This window comes from Scophthalmus maximus, chromosome 16 (assembly GCF_022379125.1).
Source record: "Scophthalmus maximus strain ysfricsl-2021 chromosome 16, ASM2237912v1, whole genome shotgun sequence".
Taxonomy (NCBI): domain Eukaryota; kingdom Metazoa; phylum Chordata; class Actinopteri; order Pleuronectiformes; family Scophthalmidae; genus Scophthalmus; species Scophthalmus maximus.
Window position 1 is genome coordinate 10,414,435 of NC_061530.1, and position 20,426 is coordinate 10,434,860.

General features: G+C 45.1%; 2 protein-coding genes and 1 long non-coding RNA gene across 7 annotated transcripts; 1 reads left to right on the forward strand and 2 right to left on the reverse strand.

Annotated features, from left to right (window-relative positions):
- Window positions 1-111: 111 nt before the first annotated feature.
- On the forward strand, window positions 112-17,967 carry LOC118287369 (katanin-interacting protein). Of its 4 annotated transcripts, XM_035612470.2 has the most exons (29): window positions 112-235; window positions 789-909; window positions 2,075-2,160; window positions 2,446-2,621; window positions 3,021-3,133; window positions 3,253-3,354; window positions 3,516-3,665; window positions 3,902-4,142; window positions 4,437-4,568; window positions 4,797-4,948; window positions 5,243-5,349; window positions 5,610-5,706; window positions 5,823-6,032; window positions 6,525-6,662; window positions 7,600-8,464; window positions 9,170-9,937; window positions 10,031-10,239; window positions 10,370-10,448; window positions 10,532-10,709; window positions 10,793-10,958; window positions 11,321-11,487; window positions 11,589-11,653; window positions 12,043-12,153; window positions 12,683-12,822; window positions 12,922-13,023; window positions 13,123-13,283; window positions 14,052-14,078; window positions 14,415-14,500; window positions 14,610-16,457. In XM_035612470.2, the coding sequence occupies exons 2-29, from the start codon at window positions 898-900 to the stop codon at window positions 14,666-14,668; spliced, it is 4,899 nt and encodes a 1,632-aa protein (XP_035468363.2). In that variant the 5' UTR covers window positions 112-235; window positions 789-897; the 3' UTR covers window positions 14,669-16,457. The 4 variants fall into 4 exon arrangements, with proteins under 4 accessions (XP_035468363.2, XP_035468366.2, XP_035468364.2 ...); XM_035612473.2 differs by lacking the exons at window positions 14,415-14,500; window positions 14,610-16,457 and adding an exon at window positions 17,791-17,967; XM_035612471.2 differs by lacking the exon at window positions 14,052-14,078.
- Window positions 12,146-12,689, reverse strand: LOC118287380. Its single transcript, XR_004785653.2, has 2 exons — window positions 12,378-12,689; window positions 12,146-12,285 (listed from the first exon to the last, which is right to left on the reverse strand). It is a non-coding gene; the product is annotated as an uncharacterized LOC118287380 (long non-coding RNA).
- On the reverse strand, window positions 16,631-19,424 carry LOC118287378 (cytochrome c oxidase subunit 6B1). 2 transcript variants are annotated; one of them, XM_035612494.2, is made up of 4 exons: window positions 19,145-19,424; window positions 17,858-17,971; window positions 17,379-17,479; window positions 16,631-16,900 (listed from the first exon to the last, which is right to left on the reverse strand). In XM_035612494.2, the coding sequence occupies exons 2-4, from the start codon at window positions 17,961-17,963 to the stop codon at window positions 16,847-16,849; spliced, it is 261 nt and encodes an 86-aa protein (XP_035468387.1). In that variant the 5' UTR covers window positions 17,964-17,971; window positions 19,145-19,424; the 3' UTR covers window positions 16,631-16,846. The 2 variants fall into 2 exon arrangements, with proteins under 2 accessions (XP_035468387.1, XP_047183457.1); XM_047327501.1 differs by lacking the exon at window positions 19,145-19,424 and adding an exon at window positions 18,520-18,933.
- Between the last annotated feature and the right edge of the window lie 1,002 nt (window positions 19,425-20,426).

Sequence of the window (20,426 nt, forward strand, 5' to 3'; positions counted from 1 at the left end):
TGCATACCATCGTGCTCAGTGCTGCACTGTGGTTCAGCAGTGCACGGTTCTGTGCGGGCTTGTATGGATGTGGCAGCAGCAGCAGGCTGGGGGCGTGGCTAACGTCTGTGCGGCGCTTTCTATTGGTTTACGGCTATCCTGGTTACCAACCAACACAGTACAGTAGGCACACGAGGAAAAACAGTCCCTCTCATTTTAAAGCTAACGGATAACAACATGCTATGTTACAGGGGCAGTAAGTATTTACCTAACATTTTTATTTTGAACAAGAGTAAAGGCTGTGCAAGAATGTTTAAACTTCAAAAGGCAGTTTTTGCCATTTCATGTTAAACATGCTAACGCGCTAGCCTAGTTTGTTGTTAGCGTCCCCGCTAGCTTCACCGGGCTGTTGTGCTTCGCCAACGCTCTCTCTCTGTGCCGCTAACCGCGGGAGATCGTCTGTGCGACGAGCAGTTGACTCGTAACGACACTGGACACTGGCGAGTGCGTCCAATCTCGCTCCCTGTCAGCGGCTGCTAGCGCGTTAGCAATGAATGCTACCCACATAAAGGAATCAAACGTCACCGCACATCGGTGAGCGGCACACGGGGCAGTTGCGTTGAGCTGTTTACAATGAGCGGTGACACGGTGGAAAAAAGACACGCGTGACGTTTGACTCGGGAGACAGCCGAGATGTGTTTGCTCTGCTGAAATCGTTCCAGCGGGTGCGGCGACATTTTCAAACGAGCTGCATCCGAGGCAATCGGGGGTCTCGTGTCACAGGTATCCTCATCTGTGTTCCTCTGCAGCGGCAATCAAAGCCAACGCAGATTCCATCGATATCTCTGAAGCACGATCGTCGCTCTCCAAGATATGGGATAGGGTCATGATGTGAACGGCATCATCCGCAGCCACACGATGCATAACGAGGTAAGCGAAGATCTCTTTGTGTGAGGGCTCATCTGCTCTGCAAGTGTATTTGTGGAGTTCACACCACCTGTCATGTTTTCCTGACACGAGTCACCATATTTCACTGGAGTGTCTCACTTGTCGCTCTGTTCCTCTCTGTCACTAACAAGTATTCTCTATTCTTCCTTCGAATCTCCTTGCTTCTCTGCCGCTGTCACTGACAGATGCCGTAGCCTAGTTGACTTGTAGACACTAAGTAAGGGGCTTTGTGATTTCTTTGCTCGTGTTGCATGATCGTTCATTTTTGTCTCATAATGGGATGGCATGAGCTGTAGGTGACCGTGTTATGCACACAACCGACGGATGTGCCTTTGAAGACGCACGTTCCTGTCAAACCTAAGGGCAGGCACACATCTGATGTTTTAATGAGGCTCATCTTTATTTTTAGTGGTGTCCTGCGATGTGTGAACAAATGGTGGCTGTTGTGTGTGGTGTATGTTTGTAAAAATCCAGCTGTTCATCACTCTGTATTGCATGACACAAGATCAAATAATCCCTTACTGATCCCTTTGGGGGGTAATTCGACATGTGAAGGGATGGTCCTCCTCTCGGATTTGTGACACCTGTTGTCAATGCTAGTTTATTTGCAAGGGAACACTTCATGTATCATGCAAGGGAACATCATTGGAAGATGTAATAGATTTTGTTCCAGTCACTCTGCAGTCACTTATATGCTCTCAGGGTAATTAGTACGGGCTAGGAACACCTTTAAACAGAGAGCCGGATTCTGACAAGGCACTGACTCGTTAAAATATTGGAATTATTCCAGAGGGATCTGGGCTTATGCTGAGTCAGTAGTAGCAAATTTAAAAACAGTGCCTTTTACTGTGATCACTATACTGCCACCGCATCTCAAAATTGAAACATGGTCAGGCCAATAGAGTTAACTGAATCATTTCTTAATAAGGGTTTGACAAACTGCATGCGCTGTATTGAGTCTTGAATGATTGGAGGAGCAAGTCGTTTGCATAAATTGCACCAAGTAAAGTGATTGACGTGTGTGACTATGAATACCTGCGTAACAGTGTGACAGTCTGTTTTCTTTAAACAGCTGATGGAGGTTTTTCTGACTCTGCTTTGTGTGTGTGTTTGTGCATGTATAACCATGCGTGTGCTGTTTAAATAGAGCAAGGCGTGCCAAGGAGAGAAGCTTGGCTCTGCTGTTGATGACACTCTGGATGAATATTTAATCGCCCTCCAGCACAAAAACAGGTGAAGTGTGAACACAGACTGTTGGGGAGAAATGGATTCGGTTTCACAGAGGAGATACACAAATCCTCCATGTCATTTCAGTGCTGCCTAATTGGAACACTGATTGGTTGTTTTGCGTTGAGACACAAAAATAATAGTGTTTGAAATGTGGGAAATTGTATGTTAGACCCGCTCAAAAATGTACAATGTTCTCTATTGAGTCTTGTATCTTTACCAGAGCCATCGCAAACCTAAGATTTCTATTGTCAATTTTAGGGGTAGTCATTAGTCTTCTTTCCTCCTCAGGATCCGTAAGCGCCTTAAAGAAAAAGACCCCAGGGAGATTGAGTTGGAAAGGCTTGAGCAAGGTTTTTCCATTTACCTAAACGGAGCCAATGCTGAAGCCAGTAGGAAGCAAACCAAGAGCTTCAGCCACAAGTTTGTTACCTCGCCACCTGCTTGGAGGCCTGCACGCACAGCAGGTATGTTGTTGCTGGACTAAAATAAACCCCCCAGACACTCAAAACTGAAAATTCTTATGTAAGACCTCATCATTTTTTACCACTCTATTGTGCAGCGGGTTACTGATCTTAAGTATTCTGTCATTTTCACACCACATGCCTCATACTCTATTTTTGTTGATGCTGTCATCCCCAGAGCATATGGAAACCAGCTAATAGCACCACTCCTCAGCTTGTAGTTCGCATGGCATGATTTTACGCCATTTCCCAGTGAATAAGTGATAGTGACAGTTGTAGCTGGCAGCCAGTTTTTCGTTCTTCCTCTGTGCTGTGGACCATCTGCGTGTGTTCCTTCTCCTCCAAGGCATTAGTCTGCTGCACGCGGCTCATGTTCCTTTCTGTGCTGTGACTCATCGGCAGATGTCTGTAGAAGTGCCCACCAGTTAACTGAAGACAGCAGTAATCTGGAGCAAGCCCACAGGAAGAGGATCCACTCTGCCCCAGGAAAGGTCCAGAGGAAAGAATGGGTGCAGGTGGAAGCCTCTATTTTCTTGAGATTTTTTAAACCATGAATTTGTAAATGTTTCATAATGAAATTATATGAGTTAGAAAGTACACATAATGAATAGTTTCTCTTTTGTCATCAATGCAGAAATCTGTCAACATTCGATCAGAGGAAGGACCAGATTTGCTGTTATCCCCAGAAAAGCGCTACTCTGAGGATTTTGAGTCATATGAAAGTATAGACATGGAGGTATAGTGAAGACATGACAATGTCTACTAAGGCTGTGTGGGTGTTTTTTTTTGTTTTTTTTTTAAGAGGACGGGCTATGTGTCAGATGCAGCTGTCTGTACAACTAAGCATCTCTCCATCTTTGCCATTTCCTCATTATCCAATCACTGTGTTTCACACAGAGCTCCAGTCCGCGCTCTCCTCATAGTCCTCGCTCCCCCAGGGACACGTACAAGGTGACGTGTTCCTTCAGTTCCAGGCCTGAGAGCCAAGGAGGCCAAGCAAGCCAGGAGCACAGTGAGAAGGTGCTTCTCAACCTTGAGGAAGTGAAGGTGAGCGGATAAAGAAATGCACACGATTTTATTTCATCTTGTCTAGAGATGAAGTGATCTCATCGTCTAAATTAGTTTCATGCTCCTTGGGTGTTAATTTATCATGGTTTTTCCAGCGGTTGTCACATAAATCGAAAGACAGCTTAAACTGTCAGCATGCATGTGCTTGCGTTTGTGCCTGTGAATGCTTGCACTGCACCCATGCCTACATAAACGCTGACCTTCTGTAAAACTAGGTTCTGCGCCGGAGCCTGGAGGTTAGCATGCGGCGGAGCAACCGTGGCTCCGCGGGGGAGGAGTCGGAGGAAGAGTGGGTGGAGGAGCAGATTGAGAGGGAGGAGAGCACTGAGAGTCTGGATGAACTGGGGCTCCCTCTTTCATCCTCCAAGTCCACCTCTAACCCTCGGCCCAGCAGCTCCCACAGCCATTTTGACTCAGCAAACCTCATAGTCCTAGACTTTGGACCCTCGCCTAAAGGTAGGCGTCAGCATCCACTTGATATGTAAATTTGTTATTGATTGGTAGGTTGAATCTTAATTGTCCTGAATGGTTCCGTCTCCTCTTTACTTGCTTCATCAGCACTGGCGGGGTACAAGGAGAATAATTAAGTACACAAACTATTACTGAATGGTAGAGCAGCCATGTTTGTCAGTAGGTGGAAAACACAGACAGAGTGAGACTCTGTTAGGCCTATTAACGAAGATAAGTATTCTGTTCTGAAGATATTGCTCAGTCCCTTCCTGAAACACAGATGTTTCTCTTTTGTTCTAGGTCGTAAGATTGAACGTTCTCTGTCTGCAAAAAGGAAAGAAAACACTGACTCCTTCATACCTACCAAGCCTATGTTGGTGAAGAGCAAGACATTAGATAGGCCACCTTCAGATGACTGCTGGGATGATCAGAGTAGGTATTTTATTATCTTTATAGTATGGTCAAGTCTGAATTTCCTCATTTAAAAAGTATAACCTGAGGGTCATTATTTCCATGTAAATTACATTATGTAAAAGACTGCTTATTTCACATTTTGGAATAAATCTTTTGATACAAGCCCTTTGAAAACATGTATCTGTAAAGGTTGGATAATAGCCGTTGTTGATGTGGGGGAAAATAAAATTGTGCTTCTTGCTTAAGGGACAAGAAGTCGTGTGGAAAGACCCACGTCAGCGCTTAGAAAGGCTTCTGCTGAGGAGCGAGACCCAGAGGAGATGGCGTGCAGAGTCCGCCAGGCCATCCAGAGAGAAAACGACCCTGTGCAGAGTGTTGAGCTCTTCAGTCGCAGCACGGTCCGCCTGCCCCCCACTTCACTTCTCACATCTTTACTGAAGCTATAACATACATGTTTCCTTACAAAAAAAAGCAATAAGCATGCTTTCATACTTATATCTGAACTTCTTAGACCATATACTATTATGACCTGATTTTTGTGTCCAGTGTGTCCACCCATAAATGCATTTACTGTATGTGCTCCAATTTTAATACAGATAGTGAGATAGTGCTCTGGATTTGGCTTACACATAAAGACTGTCCTTAAAGCTTATTTATCTCTGACTCTTCTATTCTGCTTTATCTTTATCTAGGGCAGGGCACACCAGATAATGAATGGCTTAGTGCACCACAACTCCCACGACAAGAATGAGAGCAGTGTCAGTTTGGCCATGCACAGAATCACACTGATGGGCCCCAGGTATGTTGACAGAATACAACACTTAAACACCCTGTACATCTTTATACTGAGAGGTAGAAGGACACCTGCTACATGTAGTGTCAGAACAAAAATAGTAGAAACTAATAGCAACAGAAAATTTATGGTGTGTTTGCCCTCTGACCTTGAAGAATAATTTATCAGGGTAGCTAACACAGTGGTCAGCCATCCCTCACCACTAATATGAAGGTCAGGGACAACAGGCGAAGCGGCAGAGCTGAGGATGTCGTCCTTTTGTTCAGGCAACAACAGAAACTGCTCACGGCCTTGGAGACGCTTGAAGCTGGACCCACCTACAACATTCCTCAGCCTGTCACAACAGACTACAGCGAGCAGCCGGTGAGTCTGTAACAATGCCACACAGTTCAGAAAGAATAATGCTGATACTGCTAGGTGTAATACAGACATCATCAGTGTACAGAAACACAGTGAATCATTTTCTCATGTCATTGCAGAGAAGGCAGTCCTCGGCAGAGTTCACCCCGGCATTGTACGTTACCATGGAGATCCTGTCGAACTGGGGGAATGCTTTGCAGGTTGGGCTGACTGAGTTGCAGTTCTTCTGCCTCGGACACAAGAAGCTGCATGTGTCGCCTCACGACCTAGACATCAGGAACGTGAACTACCCCGGGAATCTGGGGGCGCTTGTCAACGGAAAGGTGAAGGTGAGTCGTTGCTTCCACAGCATCTTTTATGTCGGCACCAATAAGATTTGTCTAGAAATTACACCAATTAAACTCTGACCCTTTAAATCTACTCAGCCTGTGTGTGTTGTCTTGTTCAACATTTTATTGTGTGGTTTTTGAATAATCTACATTTTATCGTGAAATGTATTGTTTTTTTGTTTTTTTTACATAATTCTCTATCTATTTTCTTTTATCTTTTAACATAACTGAATAATAGCACATAATAATTTGAAAATGAGCATTTGATGTTTTTATTAGAATTAGTTTCTCCTAACATTTACATCACATTTTTCTTTGGATTAGCTTAAAAAATCTTTATGTCCAAAACGATTATCAAGTGAGCAAAATAACAGGATTCCAAAGGTGAAACGCCTGAAGGAGGATGTATTCATCATTAACAATATTGATTACACTTGTGCTTGTACACCTGAGTTTAAAAGGGATGTTCTGTCTATTCTCTCGGGCTGACAGACCACCAAAGAACGTCACATGTGGACGTGTCCATTCCACCCTCCCATACAGCTCTACTTCATCATCAGGAACACAGAGCGCTCCCCAGACTTTGGAATATCCCGCATCAAAATCTGGAACTACAACAGAAGCCTCAATGTATGTGCTTCTTTTTTAAATTTTTCTTTCATCGATTTCATGTGTCATTATAGTTCATACATAAAAAGTCAAGTTGTGCAATCTATTCCATTCTGTTCACATCTACTGATTTCTCCCTCGAGTTCAAAGATTGTTTATTTCCATGTGCTCATAAATCCTTCACGCCAGTGTGTTGTCACTATCACACTGGGGTTGACTGTGTTGGCGTGGTTACATTAGAGGTGCGGTTCTCTCTAAGCAGTGGCTGGCTGAGCTGCCAGTCAGCCTGTCCGAATGTGGAACAGTGAGAGATTAGCCCCAGAGGATTAGTGTTAGGGGAAACGTGGGCTTCTGCTTCTCAGCCTCACTGCTGTTCACAGAGGGGCACAGAAACCTCATCTTATCTCTTTCTGTGCTACTATGGCCATCTAGAATTACTTGATGTCTTGAACATGGAAGGTAAGGACCTGTTGGTGGGAGACAGGTTCTAGTGTGACCTGGGTTTACAGAGCTTTACTGTCTAGAGGATCACGCAGATTTGAGTTGGGACTCGGCCATTTCTTCACTTGACTTGACTTCGTGTTTGTCTGTGAGTGTGCTAATTACTGGTAGCCTGAAGAACTCTGTATGTATGAAATAGATAAATTAATCAATAGTGTGTGTGCGCGTGCGTGTGTGTGTGTGTGTGTGTGTGTAAACCCATTGTGCAGCGTCTGTCCTCTATAGTGTGGACCATGTGTGTGTGAGAACCTTAAGCTCCTGGATGAATAAGAATCATTATGTACCTAAAAAAATAGTTCTGAATACAAATTTGATCAGATTTTTTAATTGTGTACAATTAATTTTGTTTAGATCTAAGATCTTGAAATCTGAATTATTTGGCTGTTTAGTAGCATAGTAGTTAAACATGGCTGTAAGTAAAAGTTGCTGGTAAATTAATACCTTGATTGTTTTTCAGGAGCTTGACATCGGTGCACGGCATATTAAGCTGTACCACAACAGCACGTTGGTGTTTGAAGGTGAGCTGGAGAAGGGCTGCGGCAACCAGGTCTTTGACTATAGCACCACGATTGATCTCCAGGATTTCCAGGTCTCCGACTCCTTGTTTTCCAGCCCTGTGTCTTCAGGACACAACCTGCGGGGTGTCAGCCCCCAACGGCATGAGGACAGGAATGGTGTGGAGTCCAAGAGCACCCAGCGACACCACAGTTCGAATCCGCAGCCATCGGACACAGCAGGCCAGGCTATGATAGACATGCAGGAGAAATCACATATACCACTACCACCGATTAGTCCTTCAAGAGTGGGGGTCTCATCCTCCTCTCGCCACACTTCCACACAAATAAACTCTTTTGACCTGTCTGCCTCAGAGGAGCCCCTCTCTCTTAGGCAACAGGTGCCGCAGCCACTACCCATGGAGCAGACCGTCACCACCCAGCCGTCCTCGTCTCGGGTGGCCCCCCAATGGCTGCAGCCCCTGAACAGAGGAGCTCCAGAGGGCTGCGAGACCAGCAGGGAGAGGCCAAGATGGCTGGTGCCTCAGCACGGCGCAGAGCCCAAATCCCCATCAGCCTCGTCCTCTTCGATGCTACCCGAGCTGCCTTGTAACCCGGGCCGGGTGTGCAGGGGGACGGAGAGGACAGTGAATGGGGGTCAGTGGAAGGCTGACTCTGTGGACCTGAGCTGCGACCTGCTGGAGGAGCTCGGGGAGCCAAAGACAGACAGACCCATCAGTGGACGCAGGAGCTCATTCCGAAACAGTGCGGTTTCCACCAGGCAGACGGAGGAGCCGCACCTAAGAGCTACGACACTGTCAAACACAGGTAGTCAGTGCTACTGTTGCATATGTTAGGTTGTTATAATGAGAGGGGGACACATTTATACATTGGTTGTTTAATAATATGATCTACTAGTGACACGAATAAAGCGTATAAAATGTTTATTAAACTATATTTGTAATTCACAAATGAGGGATCAGAAGACAGACTAATCAAACAGTATGCTGGGAGATTCTTCAACCCGATCAGCATTAACTTGAGGCTTTCACTGGGTTGCTAGTGTCTGGGTTAGGTGGTCTTAACACACCTTATCATCACTGGGATATATATTTGTGTTTGTTTGTTTGTTTGTTTGTGTGTGTGTGTGTGTGTGTGTGTGTGTGTGTGTGTGTGTGTGTGTGTGTGCGTGCGTGTGTGTGTGTGTGTGTGTGTGTGTGTGTGTGTGTGTGTGTGTGTGTGTGTGTGTGTGTGTGTGTGTGTGTGTGTGTGTGTGTGTGTGTGTGTGTGTGTGTGTGTGTGTGTGTGTGTGTGTGATCACTGTCATTGGACTGTTATTATCACTGTTATTGAACATCCATATGTTGCCCTGGCCTTTGTGGTGTGTAATGATTATCTTTATTTCTTCTAGCGATTTCTTCTTCTGTATTTTTTTTACTTGTAAGATCAAACATTGTCCAATAGAAATGGTATTCTTTGTTTGATAATACCTGTTGAGGTCGTCCTAATAGCTATTGTTTGTGTATTTTCCAGAGGAGCCACTGTCATTGGTGAACACCAACAGGAGGCAGTGCTCGTCTCGGGCCCAGCTGCACAGCCAGCAAGACGACACCCTCATGGAGTCCTGGGACTCCCTCATCAAGTTCAACCAATGCCAACGCGGACGCATCTCGAACATGGGCTTTGAAGGGGACATCTTTGATGAGTTCCTCCAGCGCCAGGGTCATGGTCCAACCACCGTCCCTGTCAACCCCTCCACGGCCCCCAGGAGTCCCCTTTCCTCATTGACCCCTCAGGGGGCTCTGTGCGACGTCCCTGATGATGATCAATTCATGGAGCGGGAGGACGAGTTTGAAATCCCGGTGCTCCCACAAGGTCAGAGGCTGGTCATTAACATTCTGTCCACCTGGGGTGATCGCCACTACGTGGGCCTCAACAGCCTGGAGGTGTTCAGCTCCAGTGGAGAGCCGATTCGACCTGCTCACATTCGCGCTAATCCTCCAGACATCAACATTCTCCCTGCTTATGGCAAAGACCCACGTGTTGTTACCAACTTGATTGACGGCATTAATCGCACACAGGATGATATGCATCTTTGGTTAGCCCCGTTCACACCTGGTCGCAACCACACCATCTTTCTGGACTTCGGAGCTCCCTCTCAGGTGGCCATGATCCGCGTTTGGAACTACAACAAGTCCCGCATCCACTCTTTCAGAGGGGTGAAAGAGGTGGAAATGCTCCTGGATGGAAGGTGCATCTTCAGGGGGGAGATTGCCAAAGCTTCAGGGAACCTGTCTGGAGGTATTTGAGCAGAAAGGCCTCACAGTTTTTTTTATTTTATGCTCCTTTGTATGTATTGATCGCCCTTTTACCAATTAGCTGTTGTCTTTTCAGGGCTGGACCAGTTTGGGGACACTATCCTGTTCACCACTGATGATGACATCCTGGAGGCCATGTCTCGTTACGATGAAACCTTCCTCGGTGAAGGCGGGGGCCGCGAGAGCCTGGTGTGTGAGGACGAGCTGCAGAGACCGCGAACCGCTGATGGAGAGGGAGAGGAAAGACCCTTCACACAGGCCGGTTTCAGAGAGGAAGACCTCACTGTACGTGCAGGCTTTCATTTTAGCACTGATATCACCCTGATATTTTCTGAGACGGTTATCATACCATGAAAATCTCACACCTTCAACACAACAGTATAATACAGTTAAATGTGTCCATGTGTTTTATTAGTTGAAGCTTCACCTCAATCCAACTGTTTGCCAGTCTGAGGAGAACATGGAACATATTCCCGGGATGTACACTGGAAAGGGTGAGTACATAGATAATACCCTGTTATCACATGTTCTGTTTCCTTTTTTGCTTTAGTTTTTTAACCGTCTCTTCCTCCTCCAGTCCTTAGAATAGAGCTGTTGTTCACTTGGGGTGACTCCCACTACATGGGCCTGACTGGATTAGAAGTGGTGGAGAAAAACGGTGAGATTTTACCCTTAGACCTCAGCATGGTGGCTGCCTCGCCCAGCGACCTCAACGGCCTGCCCGAGTACGGACACGACCTGCGCACACTTGATAAGTACGCCTGACACAAAATGTTTTATGTGCTCTCAGGAAAAATCTTATATGACAATAAAAATCCAGACACTTTCCATTATCCAGGCTTGTTGACGGCAACAACATTACCACCGATGACGAGCACATGTGGCTGATCCCTTTCTCCTATGGAGAGCCCCACACCCTGAACATTACCTTCAACAAGGCCCAGACCATCGCTGGACTCCGTGTCTGGAATTACAACAAGACTCCAGAGGACTCTTACAGAGGGGTGAGATGCTGCTCTGATGGACTCGTACAGTATTTGCAAGGAATGTGCAATTGTTACCAAAGGCCAAATGTTCCTGTATATAAAAAAAATTGTAATATTAAAACATATAAATCAAACAATGTAATATTGTAGGTTCTAAACTGTGAAACAACAAGGTTTGATTAATTACATCAAAGTGTCAGTTGCCTCAGGTGGTACCAGAGATCTGTTTTTGGATCTAAAAAAACAACACAGAATTCACACATAAAGAACTGCTTTTGTGCAAATAATCAGTACATGTGTTTAAAGCCTCCTGAAACATTTTATAGTCCACACTTTTGTACAAAACGTAAAATAGACAAATATCTTCGTATTTGGTTCAGGTGAAGGGGATCCATGTGTTCCTGGACGATGTAGCGATCTCCCCGAGTGAGGGATTCCTGATCAGGAAAGGACCGGGCAACTGTCACTTTGACTTTGCGCAGGAGATCCTCTTCGTAGACTTCCTCCAGACGCCCACAAACAACAGGAGTGCTGTAGACTACCACAGGTAAGAGCCAAAGGTTGCATTTGCGTGAACTCCTCATCCAGGAGGCACATTTTGGCATTTCATTTCTTCATGTATAATTCTGTTTTTTTTTTCTAATTCAGAGGAAGCTCTAAAAAACAAGAGCAGGCCAGCATGGACTACGAAGCACCCATCATGCCTTGTGGATGTATCCTTTTCGCACACTTATGGTTTGAACAGCTGTGTTGATTTCCTTCTGTTATCTGAAGTAATCTTTATATAATTGCAAATGAACAGATCAGCGATTTTGGTCCAGACAACCTTAACCCATCTGCATTGGTTGCTTCGGTAACAACATAGACATGCTCACTAATTTTGTTAACGCTGGAAAAGGAAGATAAGACATGGAGATGCATCATGTCTCTTCACTGTATATTAATACTAAGCTAATGTGCAAAACTCATCCCAAATACCAGACACAATGGTGAATACTGTATATGTAGCCATGTTTAATAGTGCTGTCACAGCTGGCCAGTGACATACTGTATGATGTACCAGATGACCCATGTTGTATTTCCCTTGACCCCAACCCATCAGTCATTTTTCAGCTGCAGCTCTTAACAACTTGGGGCGACCCGTACTACATCGGCCTCAACGGCCTCGAGTTTTACGACCAGGACCACAAGAAGATCAGTCTCAGTGACAACAGTATCCTTTATTATGAGTCTGTGTTGACCTTCGTGCATCACATCCTCCCGGACTTGAACTCTCTTCACCAGCTATAATATATCAACATTTTCTTCTTTTTTTATGTGGTGTGGTAGTTGGTTGCTTGATAATCTGTGGTGTAAATCAACAGAAAATGAGTTAAGAGGACTACAAATTTTAAAGTCACAACATATGAATATTGTAGGACAGGTATCATTAGTCACCCCTGTGCTTTTCCAATGGAAAATGTTCCTCAAAAGCTACATTATGGTCTTGGTTCGGCGAAGAATTACTATACAATTCCCTTTACAAATCTATGAGTGAAAAGACTTCCAGGCCATACAGGAGAAGAGACCTAAAGAAGAGAAACATTTAAGGTTAAAAAACTCTAGCTCTAGCTGCTACACAACCAGTCCTATTTGGATGAATGTCACAGGGAAGGTGCTTGTTGGTAAATAACAGCTGTTGAAGGAGTATTAATACAGTAGGTATTGAATGTGTGTCTGTTCCTTAACGTTATGTCCGCTAGACATCGCCGCTTTCCCAGACAGTGTGAATGTACTGGACAATGTGACTGGTGATGTGAGGACTCCAGATAAATTAATAGATGGTGTCAACAGCACCCACGATGGAAGACATATGTGGTTAGCCCCGGTTCTCCCTGGACTGGTGAGTGTGAGACAAAGAGAGATAAAGAGAGAGAGAATGTCAGTTAACACACTCAGACCAGATATTGCAATTGATTGTATTTGTTGTTTTTCCGTGCAGGTGAACCGTGTGTACGTCATCTTTGATCAGCCGGTGACCGTGTCCATGATCAAGTTGTGGAACTACTCTAAGACATCACAGAGAGGAGTGAAGGAGTTTGGGGTAAGCCTCTCCGTCCGCTGTGAGCTGGGCTTTTTTTGTCTTTTCTTTTTTAAGTCGGCCTCCAGGCAGCTAAACCTGAACGTCTCCCTGTGTGTACAGCTGCTGGTGGACGACCTCCTCGTGTATAACGGCATCTTGGACAGTGTGAGCCACGTGGCCCGAGGCATTCTGCCGACCTGTGATCCAGTGGTGCCCTACCACACCATCCTGTTCACAGACAATGCCTACATTGCACACCGTGAGAGGAACACTGTGATCAGGTACCCACACTTTCTGATACTGTATGTTTAACTGCTTGGTTTCATGGCTGATTGGTTGTACAATTCCCTTTACAAAAAGAAAATCCTACATCTTTTCCAAAACACATCATGCATGTTGCCTTTTGATAGTGTTGCACATCTTTTGCCTAAACTAGGCTTTGTCCAGAATGCTATATCTGCTCAATGCCATATTGTCATAGCCAGATAACTTATTACTGTGAATTAGTTCAACATTGGGTGACAAATTGGATGATACAGAGAAACTATTAGTTTGAATAAAGCTGATTTCAGACATGAACTCCGGAAAATGTCCAGAAAACTGCTTACAGACATTTTCCTGAGTTTGCTGTTAACATATATAAAGAGAGCAGGAGATTGTCAGATGTGTTCACAACACCAGGAACATTTCCGGAACATTTGTTGGTGTCTGTGTAGAGCAGCAGGAGGCAGGACATGGCGATAATTCCGCTGCGGAAAGCAGGGTTGTTGTTTACAGTCATCAACATGCCCGCTCGCTCACAATTAATTTTCCAGAGTTCCATGAGTTTTTCCTGCTGTATTCTCACATGGGCTCACTATGACATTTTACTGAAATTTTACTTGGGGGCTGGCAAAAAAACATTTGTGTTCTCACATCCAGCCCCTCTGGAAAAGTTCAGGGAAATGCATCAGTTCATGTCTGAAAGCAGTTTAAAAAAGGTTAAATTCAATCCCACTGTCCCAAGAAGTGAGTAGTTTTGAACGGAGATGTGCTCTTCTCCACTTCAGCCCCCGTGGCAGCCGACACTACAAACAGTGAGTAACAGAGCCCCTGAAAGCCGATGTGTCAGCAACTCCCTGTGGTCGATCCCTGCATTGAATATTCCTCCAGTTCCCTCAAATGTCCCGCAGCCATGCCAGACCCCCCTTACCACACGCCTGACTTGTGATGCCCCAGTCCCTCTCCCTTCCTCGCTCCTCTGTGACCTCTCTAGCTCCATCATGGGTCTCAAGGCCTGGGCCTGCTGGCTTCAAGCTTTGACATCAGTCAGTCCTCCATTTTGTGCTGTTCTCTGTGCCAACTTCCCATATGGGCACAGTGGATTCGCTGACATGCCTCTGCTTCGCCTTCCTTTTCTTGCTGTTCTGCAGTAATTATGTGGAGGACCAGGATGTGAAGATGACCAATGAGAATCAGATAGTCCATCACAACAAGAAGAAGCAGACAGCAGATCCAGGTGAGTCTGAGGAACAACTGGACTTGGAGTAGAGCTTTTTCCACACATAAAGTCAGTAGTTTGAAAATGTCAACATTTTTTAAAAATTGCTTATTCTTCCGCAATACAGCTCTTCGACCTAAGACCTGCATGACCGAGGGTGGGAAACATGGAATGAGGAGGTATTGAATTTTTTTAAACCCACTTTCTGATGGATGACTTTTGAAAACCTTCATTACAACAAGATCCAGATCAGCCACCCAGCCATGGTTTGTCCTGGTGGCCTGACAGTGGCTCACATGGTCCACACTGAAGAGGACAGAGGCTGCACAATGGGTTCAGACACACACACACACACACACACACAGAATTCCACTTTATGGTTGGATAACTCCCTTATTTCCTTGCTGTGAACACAACACCCACACATGCGTTTTTATCTCTAACACGTACCGTGTCGTTGCCCGCGGTCCCTAACCCTAACCCTGTGAGGTTGCATTTTATCAGCCCTATTATTGTGCCTCGTACTAAACACTATATCTGTGGCTGCTACTTGTGACTCTTGTGCTGCATATTTTAATGCTGCTTGTGGCGTGTTAAAAAAAAGAAGAAAAAAAAAGAAAAAACAAGTAAGATAAATGCTCCAAAGCCACACACATACACTCACGTCAGGATGAGGCTGATGCTACATTTCTTAAAGGGGCAGTTTTTGGAGAGAGCTTGTCTCCCTCTTTGTTGTTGTTCCTCGGTGCAACCCGCCAGCAAGTCTCTTAACGTGTCGACGAGTGATGTTTACAAACTGCACTCGCAGTGTGGTGCGGTCAGGGCTGAGCCTGGATTTTTTTTTCGGCGCAGACACAGAACCGAATGCTAGCGGGCCGTGAGGAAATATTCGCTGATTTTTACAAAACGTTTATTGCTTTAGAATCGCTTACTGCCCCTTTAAGGAATCTAATCCACTGATGAGCCAAAACAATCATCTCTTTGCCCTAATAGGTCTGAGAACTGACCACCACTCCCATCAGCGCACCAACCAGTCGCAATGCTATGCAGACACTAGTTCTCACAGTATCTATTAATAATATATACCTGTTAGCTAATATATTTCAAAGCCTAATGGTTCTACTTGGGGAAGTGTGTCCGCTGAGGTTTTTTGACATTTGCAAGATTTATATTTAAGGTCACTGAAAAAGTACAGTATTCAAGATTTTAGTACATTTTAAGTAAAATAAAATCAAAACAGAATATTTACGACTTCAGAGTCTGTTAACAAACTCCCCTATTGAATTTCCAACATATATTTGGCTGTACACTATTTGGTCATGTTTTTTTCTACTTAGCATCAGGTAGAAAATACATGTTTGAAATACAAGTGACCTTTATTGAAGTTGCTACGAGGTTGATTTTGCTTTTGGAGGCACACATTTCTTGAGCCAGTAAAGCCGTTTTAGTAAGTTTAGTTGGGAACAGAAAAAAAAAAATCATTTTCCAGTTTAGAGTTTGAGAAGATACAGTAACAGGCAACTTCTTATATGCAAATACTATAAACTTACCTCAAATGGAGAAGACTTATCGTTAAAAAGGGATACATGTGGTTGAACCTTCACTATAATACTTGGCACTTGTTGTTCTACTCATTCATTCAATATTTACTGTACTAACTTGTTGCATGGGAATGTTTCATCTTAAAATGTTAAGACACTTTTGTTTTGGAGTTCTCACTGCTCCAATATAAACAATAGGTTCCATACTCCTTCCACTCGATGGGAGTAGTTGTATATGAAATGCAGTTTTATGTATTTTAATTTCTGTATGTCCAACAGCAGCAGTAGCCATTACTCAGTCCTGCTCTGTGGGCTGGTGGCTGTTATTGTATGTGTAACATTTAGTGTTTTGAAATATTTAATTATTTTTCTAATCTTGATTAAATATGTATATTTGATGTAGGTTTATTTGATTGAATAAAATGAAAAATATATGTGTCTCTATCAGTTTAATGAAAAAGATGAACTCCTTTTCACCCCTCGTCCTGCATGTTTAGACTTGAATGTACTCACTTGACCTCCCACACTGACACTTCTCATCTAAGCAACATATGGTGTCTCATAGTTCACAGGTGGGAAACACAAAAAACACAAGGGACAACCGAGGTCCATAAATATATCCTGAGATATTTTAATACAGAATCAGCTTTACATCTCACGGCATTCGTAGGGAATGACCATTCAGTTTCGGTTTACTCCTGGGACAGAGCACCAGTAATGGAAAGGTGGTGACGGAGCCACGTGGTCTCCATCACCACATACACAATAATATTTGCTGAAAAGATTACATCTTTACAATTCAACAGCTTTGGCGATGGCCAGCTCAGATTTTCCCTGGGAAGGTTCCCTCTTCTCTCTGGTCATCCCATTTCTGGATCTAAAGGGACAAGAAAAAAAAGAGTGACACCCACTTTGTGATAAAATATTTTAGGGTTATATATTCCTAAGACTGCGATTTATACAAGTTGGAAACTCCATAATTAAAAAATATGATATCTGACGATAACCAGTCAATATTTCAACCTGTTTCTAGGATAAGTCTTAAACAGTAACTCAGAATGTGTCGCACCTTCCTGTATTGTCATTGATCTGAGAGTTATTTCAAGTGGGGATTTCCAATCTCTGAATTTGGACTGAAACTCATGTTGTTTTGATTCTCACTACTGAGCAGAGACTCACAGGAATGCGAGGAACGATAAAAGTTGTTTGACCCCTGTTAAACAAACTCTGCCTACACGGTGGGGAGAACCACACAGTATATTCTGCCATTACTTGTTTTGTGTGGTTTTATAAAAGAACTTATTTCGTGGAAGGGTTGAGATGTGGGGGGGGGGGGGGGGGGGATTGTTATTTACCCAGGACATGGGGCAGATGGATTTGTAGACCCTCTTGTACCAATCACAGGGCAGGGTGTCCTGTCCTTTGGCCTCCAGAGCTTTCTGGCAGCGGTGATAGTCTATTAATAGAGAAACAACAACAATGCTTATTTAAAAAAGACCGTGGAATCGCTCCATTTAGTCAAGTTGAAGGGTCGAGTCTGCGCCCACACGACATCCCAGCCAGGAGATCAGAGGTCAACAACTTGGAAAGACCTCATGTGACCTTCTTGAGACAAGACTTGTTTCACCTGACCCAGATTTAGTGCATCATTGATTTGAGGTATATTGATTCTGGATATGATTTGATTTTTTTTAATATCGAAATATCACAGCATGTCTCCAGAGTTTTAAAATATTCTTCGATATGTGTTTGATTTAATTTGTTTAGTTAGAATGGTCTGGAGCCACAGGTGACTGCTTCGACCTTGACTGTCGGCCAGCAGCAGCAGTCTTACCCAGGTAGTTGGACCAGCAGTTCTTGGTCTGGTTCTGGTTGGGGAATCTGGCGTCAAATGGAGCAGTGCGATAGTTCTCGAGTTTGGTCTTGATGTCCTCCGCCATCGTCGCCTCTGTCGAGACGAGATCGTCAGTGGGTGATGCAGCGTTCCAGAAGAAATGCTTTTCCCCCACTACCCCCTTTGTAAAAAGAACATGCCTGCATGCAGGTCTCTGAGTTGTGTTACAGTATTATATACAGTGTGTGTGTGTATTTTACTGTCTAGATTAGTGTTGTCCGTGCCCTTCTTGTATACCATATGCTTTTTGATCAGTGAGTAACCGTCATATGTTGCACAGTTTGAACGTTCATTCCAATTCTTGATAATCGTTAATTGAAATCCTGTCACACAATCCCTGTTGATGCACGGATCAAAGGTACACACACACACACACACACACACACACACCTGTGATCTGTGACCTCATCGCATGTAACAGGTAGTGAATCCTCTCAGGAGGATTCTTTTGAATTACGGCAGACAGACACACACAGAGCGAGACACATGTATACGGTACAGAAACTGTGATGGACTTTGGATTGGCATGTTGACCTGCATCGAGATAAACAGTCTAAACTCTAGACCTGGACTCTGCATCCCTCCTGTGTCCGCACTCTCACCTGAACACAAGTTTGGTGTCCTGAAGCTACACACTACCACAGACACAGACAGCCCAGGTGGGACTCTGCTGCTGAAGACGAGCCACGGTTCAGCAGAGGCTCCTTTTGGGGAGAGATTTTGGCTTTGGCTGCTTCCAATCACGTCTACGTCCTTCACCGCATAGTCCTTTCAAATGGCACATCTACGGCAGCCCATGTGACACAATGCCGTCAAACGAGCGTCTGACAAAAAGCCATTTCCCCGCACAATGCGGAAATATTAAAAAGGAAACGAAAGACGCGATCAAAAAAAACCATATTGGCAAAAGCTGCTCATCGATAGCCTCGTTCCCCAGGCCTGCGCGCGCGGCTCCTCCTGCCCAGTTTCTCTTTCTTTTTCACACAACGCAGGTGATTTTATTCTCACTGTTCCTACAAGGTGATCAATAACTAGCACAAGGTCAAATAAAGTGTATGAAGAGAAAAAATGTGTACATGCGGAACTCGAACTGGCGTCATCGTCCTTCGCGGCAGCCGAGCCCCCTCTTTCCCGTTTTTTTTATTCTCATTATGTACATTAAAAAAAATGTACATAATTATTATTTCAGAGTCTTCGCATTAATGGTAATGCGTGAGTGAACGTTACCTTGTTTTTTTGTCGCAGTTGCTGTGCTCGAGCTCCGCGTGACTTTTACACTGGACGGTGAAAGTGAGTCTCTCCTCCCTCAGATAAGAAGCGTGCGCGCCGCGCACGCGCGCGCGCGCGCGCGCGCTCCGGTCCGTGGATGTTGCGGCCGTGCAGCGCGATCGTGACGGTATGGCGGCGCCGGGTCACATTGAAGACTCTCCCTGCTCAGACTGCACAGACCGGCCCGCCGCAGCGGAGACATTCCATATTCATGATCATTCTTCATGTATCGCACTTTTATCTGTGAGCTGTTCTCAAGGCGGAAGTATTCGTTGTTCCTGTTAATCATTGATAGGTGTGTGTGTGTGTGTGTGTGTGTGTGTGTGTGTGTGTGTGTGTGTGCGCGCGCGCGCTGGATGTGTAAAGTACATCAGGCGGTTTGATTGGACAGCAGCGTGTTATTATCCCCCCTGTCAATGTCAGTCTTCATACTGGGTCTGAATTCAGCCGAGGGGGCAACGTGGGAGCGAGAGGCTGGCAAATGTGTGTCAGTTCACCCAAACCAGGAACTCGCTGTCTAGGAACTTACAGTGGTCGGGACACGGGGGGGGGGGGGTACAGTTAGGTGTGACATGAGGACAGAGGAGCGCGGTCCAAATGGGGCTGCGTCTCTGACGGGGCACGTCCGCCGCGCGCACTTCCGACAAACTGAGCGTCGCGCAGGCCGACCTGAGGAGGACAGAAGAGTGGCAGGTGGCACTGCTCGATTATTAATGCCATCGCAGCGCCTCGATCCGGCTCCTGAAACCGCACAAAGATGCCGGCGACGGCGTATCACACCCCTCCGACCATACCCCCTCATAGGTCGATTCATTCCATTCCCCTGAAGTCCGTCGGGGAGGCAGGAGCCTGTCGGGCGTCGTGCGTCATGGTGATGAATTGACGCGCTGCCAGTATTTTGGGAGGCACGAGTCATGTGGCGGTAGGTGGCTACGTGACTGGCTTCTCCGCGAGTATGGACTACACACATCGGGCGGGCGGCTCTGCGCTGCACATGGCATCTGAAACGGCTCAAGTGTAACACCAGGGGGCAGCAGATTGTTTCTCCTGTACAGCTGATCAGGATTCAACAGTAACTTTGTTTTCGGAATATATGATGTGACTCGACATTATCTCGTTGTCTTTGAGGCAAGACGTCAAATATTTGACATCATCAACTCATGATGACTCATCAATCCACAACAACACTTTTGTTTTGTCAAGTTCATTACACCAGTTGCAGAAGATATAAGGAGCAGAC

What these genes read in the sequence shown, in the direction of transcription:
- LOC118287369 (XM_035612470.2), top strand. An exon ending in ACTACAACAGAAGCCTCAAT is followed by an intron (nt 6,663 to 7,599) that starts GTATGTGCTTCT and finishes ATTGTTTTTCAG; the next exon opens with GAGCTTGACATCGGTGCACG. An exon ending in GAGGAGTGAAGGAGTTTGGG is followed by an intron (nt 13,024 to 13,122) that starts GTAAGCCTCTCC and finishes CTGTGTGTACAG; the next exon opens with CTGCTGGTGGACGACCTCCT.
- LOC118287378 (XM_035612494.2), bottom strand. Translation starts at nt 17,963, where the DNA reads ATGGCGGAGGACATCAAGACCAAACTCGAGAACTATCGCACTGCTCCA. An exon ending in CTGCTGGTCCAACTACCTGG is followed by an intron (nt 17,480 to 17,857) that starts GTAAGACTGCTG and finishes CTCTATTAATAG; the next exon opens with ACTATCACCGCTGCCAGAAA. An exon ending in CCATCTGCCCCATGTCCTGG is followed by an intron (nt 16,901 to 17,378) that starts GTAAATAACAAT and finishes TTGTCCCTTTAG; the next exon opens with ATCCAGAAATGGGATGACCA.